Genomic DNA, 5,252 nt, shown 5'->3' on the forward strand with positions numbered 1-5,252 from the left:
CAATCAATTATTTCACGAAGTGGATCGAAGCAAAAGCACTAGCACTAGCAGTCATCAGCGCTCAGCGTGTGCAGAAGTTCATCTAGCATTTGATGTGTTGATTCAACCTACCCCAAAAGATCATCACTGACAATGGATAACAGATTATCGAGTGAAAATTAAAGAATTTCCTTAAAAGCTTAAAAATCAAGCATGTTACTAGTTCGGTGAAATATTCACAAAAAAATGAACAAGCTGAAGCTGTCAACCAAGAGTTGCCTGATGTTTTGTTTGGATATAATATTTCAATTACTATCAAATAAAAAAAATATTTAAATGTTAAACAATTACTTGATTAAAAGTTTTCCCAGTCAACATTTAAAAAAAATTAAACTTACCGCTTCAACACGTTTATGCTAAAACTTACCGCTTCAACACGAGAGACGCGTTGCGTGAGGAGGTCTGCGGTGCAGCGACAGTGCCGATGCGAACCTCCAGCCCCGGTGCGGAGAAGAAACGCCCAGCACTGAAAATTTAATATTATGTATGTTTATCAAATTTTGAAATTAAGTTCTATTTATGTATATTCAATTTCGAATTCAATTTTGAAATCAGTGATATGAAATTATTGATGTTCATTCAATCTAAACATTCAATTTTATTTATATATATATATATTGGATTTTGATATAATATTTATAATTATTTAATATATAATTTATTGTATGGGCAAAATGGAAAAGACAGCTAAAGTTGGAGGTACAATGAAGAAAGGAAGAAAACAATAGACCGTTCTGGTAATAGTGTCTAGGTGTAAGTGTGAATTTCTTAACCCACGTGAAGTTTGACCTTTGATTTCTGTCAACGGCTTTATTTTTTATTTTAATATTTAAATAATGACATTTATATGAGTATATTTTGAATGCGTTTTTATATGATATAAACATTATTATTATATTTAGCACCATGTTAAAAAATTTATTTATCAATTTTAAAAAAATTGTCAACTATTTTATTAATTTGTATATTTGAAACAGATTAATACAAACTATTACATAAATAATTATAAAAAAAAAAAATTATCAAAAATAATTGTTAAATTTTTCCTTGTATTTATCTTTATTATATTGTAATTGAAAGCTGGCAGGAAAATGGGGCCATACACATAAAGCAAAAATCTACCATGCCCCCACAAAATCATCATTTTTCTTCACTTACTAGCAAGAGACAAACTTCAAGAAACCCTCAAGGGATATGCCAACTAGACCACACTCTTATGTTCTTATGTGAGAATGAGACATAACAACCACCAATTTTCTTCAAGATAATTGCACCAAGGTTATCTTTACTTTAGAAGTTGACTTTTTTTTGAGACACAGAAGTTGACTTTTTTTTTGTGACAGGAAAGTTGACTTTGTAAGAGTAAAATGGTGAGAATATATAACACTTAGTTAGAAATTTGGATAATTCATTTTCCAACACTCTTTAATATTGGTTAAAATTGATTCAAATTTACAGAATAGAGAATTTCGATCTTTATTTAATAAGCCCTATTTGGAATTTTGTAAATTTTGAAATATTTCAATAAATAATTAAAGGTGCTAAAAAATTGTCTTTGTTGCTAAATACGGAAGAGGTTGACAAATTACAACACAATGGCTGGAAACAAATAATCTCATCACAAATGATAATTTTATTTTACTATCTTAAGTTGAAAAATAGATTAATCTTTCTGAGACAGTAATCATGGAACTCTTGACAGAACCATTTCTATAAACTTTGTGTGCTTTTGAAACTATTATATTTTTAAGAACTTTTACAAGAGTAGTTTATGAACTCTTACTGAAGGAATGATATATGAAAATGGAGTGATGAAAAAGTGGAAAAATGTATTGGTGACTTCATTTAGAATCTCTTTGTAGACTTCTCCATAAACATAAATAGAATAAAAATAATAATTAACATCTCTTAATTAAAATGAATTTCTCCACAAGTTAAAATAAATGCAATTCATTTTTCTCTTTTACTTTTCATATGTTAATGGAAAAACTCTTCACAATTGATCCTTAGTCAACCTTAATACTTAACATAATTATAACCTTTTAGATTATACCCTTTTAGATTAATGCTTGAAAATTTCACATGGTGGAAGAAGGAGTGTTGGAAAGTTCCAGTGTCTTAGTTCTTGAAAGCTATATCTGCTAGACAAATTTGGTTAATGCTTGAAGAGCAGACAGAAAATTCCAAATGAAGTAGAATCACACAGTAGAATATTTCCATGGCTAGAAATGTTTGGACTCTTTTACAAGAAAACTAGAGAAAGAGATAAATTGCACCCATAACAAAATTTAAAGGGGCAAAATAGCAATACCATGCTATAAACTATCCCACCAGAAAATTCCCTAGTCTTATTCTATCTTATAGTTTTGACTAGGACTGCATTACAATTTCATCAAAATTCCAATTTCTTACTCGGTCCCTTGTTACTGCACGGCTTCTGACAAGCCGCGGTGTGCCGCCAGGTATCAAGTTGTTGCTTGAACCAGCAGGTTGTGGTGTGACTTTGGATGATGATGTTGGTGCAAGAAAAGAGTGTACTGCCGAGGGTGGAAGAGACAGTTTCCTGGTTAAGCAGGTTGCAACAGCATGGCATCTTCCTTCATTTTCTGCACTTGAAACAGAGTAGCTCCTGAAAGAGTGTGATGGTGATGGACTATCCACACTATGGCACACAAGACATGCCAGACTCATTGTGACTCTTGCAACCTTCACCAACAAGTTGTGTCAGAAGTAAGATTTGTATGAAACAAAGGTCACAATCAAACATAATAACAAGCATCCATTCTCATATTAAACTAATTCCAGGATATAGCATAAGGGATTCAGCTCAACTTTGAACCATCTATCTTGTTATCAGATACCAAAGAAGCACCAGATAATGAAGTTTCCTTACACCGAAGTTCCCTATGAGCAAATTGTTAACTAGGTTAGGTGTTGGACACCTAATCCTAAGTGAAAACAGACCAAACAACAAACCTTTTAGACAATATAATCTTAGAATGTGATTATTGCAAAATCCATCACATTACTTCACCTGTCATCACTTAATACCTATATGTCTTCCATGTAAAGCAAGTATGAGTTTATGATGTTTAAACCATAAGATAGAGCCTTAAGAACATTCTAATAATGCACCACTGCGTGAGTAAGAAATATTTGATCACATCGATCAAAACTTTAGCACCTCATTCTGAAAAGAATGCAGTATGTGAGTAAGAAATATTTTATCTTCTCAACATATTTCTCAGACCATTAAAGAAAATGAAGCATAAAATATGATGATTATCAACATCAGAATGCTTTTTTCCCTTACAGAATCACATATATGATTATGTCACAGGGCACACTTGGGCCCTCATATCTGGATCTAAATAAAACATTCAGAAACTTATTAATATTTTCCAAACCCAACCCCCACTTTTCACTGTCAGAAACTAGAAGACTGTCAATACAGGATGAAAAGTCATTTACTCTGATTATTCCATGCTATTTTCTCACAAGGTCAGGTTTTCACAGTTTCAACAACTTTCAGCAAAATTTTCCTCTTCTGCAGCACATCCACTGGGAGAATTCAGACACTTTCTATGTTAAACAACAGAAAACCTCCGATGCAGAAAAATATAGGTTGCATTCACTGAGGTTGGAACAGTTAAAACGATGTCAGGAGCAAGAGGAGGAAGTTGGAAGAAAAGTGACAACCAAAAGGTTAAAAATTCTCAAAGGTTTCTGAAAAGGGGTCAAGCTCAAAGGTTGATGAGCCAAAAAATAGCATAATGATTGATGACCAAGTTTGTAGGCTACTTACATGCAAAATTTTTGAATAAGATAACAAACCCACACTCAAGCAGACTAAGAAATCTGTCATATACTCATATATATAGTAAAAAAAAAAATATAAATCACACCTTTACTTTTCTACCACTACATGCAAAACAACATCAATTACACCATAATTCTTGCTTTTTTATGTTTAAACAAAGCCCTCAATTTGTTTTAGCCTTTATTTTGCCATTCCTATTCCTCTTTCCACACTTTTACTTTTTGGGGTAGGATTGAACACATGGTTATCCTTGAGTAAAAAGCTAAGGATTAATCTTTCGAAGTATTGAGATCCATTTAAGAGATGAACATTTCTTAACACTGTTCGTGATCACATGCTCAAGGAACAAAGTTATTTGCAAATCATGTCACACCACCATGATTCCTACAATTTTACTTGCTCCACACCCTAACTCTGATTCACATTTCTAAGACTTCTCATTCCTAAAAGCCCCAACATCCTCAAAACACAAAACACAAACCCCAAAACAAGGTTTCAAAATGACCACTTGAATTGCATCTAGAGGACTTCGAAAGAAAAAATAAATAAATAAACAAACGGAAATACAACTCTGACGACCCAAATCATTAACCGACAATGAAAGCACCGACCCACAAGCATAACATCACACAAGCACCAACCACAGACCCCCACAACGGGATCTGGGCAGAAAGTATTCAAATTGAGAAGAATTCACAAAAAGGGTATCAGTTGAATCCACAAGTTACACAAGTAAACTAAAAATGGAGAAAAGAAAAGATGGAATAGGAAAAAGTTGAATTGAGAAAAAAACCTCGTATCTGTGTCCTTCTGGTGCTTACGATTTGGGGAAAAATAGGTGAAAGATGCAGCGCAGATAAGATTGAGAGAAAGAGAGAGAAAGAGAGAATGGTGTGAGAAGATTCGATGAGGAGCGCACAGAAGAGTGTGAAGAACTACACGTGTAGTAAATTCCCAACAACTACGTAACTACAGGTCACTGTGTTCTGTTTTCTTTAAGATAAAATAAATTATCACAACAGTCACTTCACATTCATCCATCTCCCTTATTATAAAAGATAGTGAAAACTTATTATGGAATTAATTATAATTCATTCATTCATTAATAAGCAATTAGCTTTTGTAAAACTGATAAAAAAAATTAGTTTTGTAAAATTTAGTACCACTGGGATCCTTCACTAAGATGGTGATTTTTTCCATTTATTATTCTATGCTGGGTGATTCTTTCCCTTTAGTTAGGGATCTTAAATTAAAATTTTATTAAATGCTTGAAAGAAATTTTTTAATTATTTATTTCAATCAAACATAACTGTCTTCAATGAGAAAAAAAAGGATATAATCTGCATAAAAAATATATGGAGATTTTCTTAAATGGAGTTCATGCATCATCTAA

At 32.4% G+C, this 5,252-nt stretch overlaps 1 protein-coding gene across 3 annotated transcripts; it reads right to left on the reverse strand.

The window, feature by feature from the left end:
- Positions 1 to 2,178: 2,178 nt before the first annotated feature.
- Positions 2,179 to 4,800, reverse strand: LOC106765196. Of its 3 annotated transcripts, none has more exons than XM_022785966.1 (3): positions 4,653 to 4,778; positions 3,511 to 3,586; positions 2,179 to 2,745 (listed from the first exon to the last, which is right to left on the reverse strand). In XM_022785966.1, the coding sequence occupies exon 3, from the start codon at positions 2,728 to 2,730 to the stop codon at positions 2,410 to 2,412; it is 321 nt and encodes a 106-aa protein (XP_022641687.1). In that variant the 5' UTR covers positions 2,731 to 2,745; positions 3,511 to 3,586; positions 4,653 to 4,778; the 3' UTR covers positions 2,179 to 2,409. The 3 variants fall into 3 exon arrangements, with proteins under 3 accessions (XP_022641687.1, XP_014505226.1, XP_014505218.1); XM_014649740.2 differs by having other exon boundaries at positions 3,511 to 3,600; positions 4,653 to 4,775; XM_014649732.2 differs by lacking the exon at positions 3,511 to 3,586 and having other exon boundaries at positions 4,653 to 4,800.
- Positions 4,801 to 5,252: the final 452 nt, after the last annotated feature.

The sequence above is a fragment of the Vigna radiata genome, chromosome 1 (genome assembly GCF_000741045.1).
Source record: "Vigna radiata var. radiata cultivar VC1973A chromosome 1, Vradiata_ver6, whole genome shotgun sequence".
Taxonomy (NCBI): Eukaryota; Viridiplantae; Streptophyta; class Magnoliopsida; order Fabales; family Fabaceae; genus Vigna; species Vigna radiata.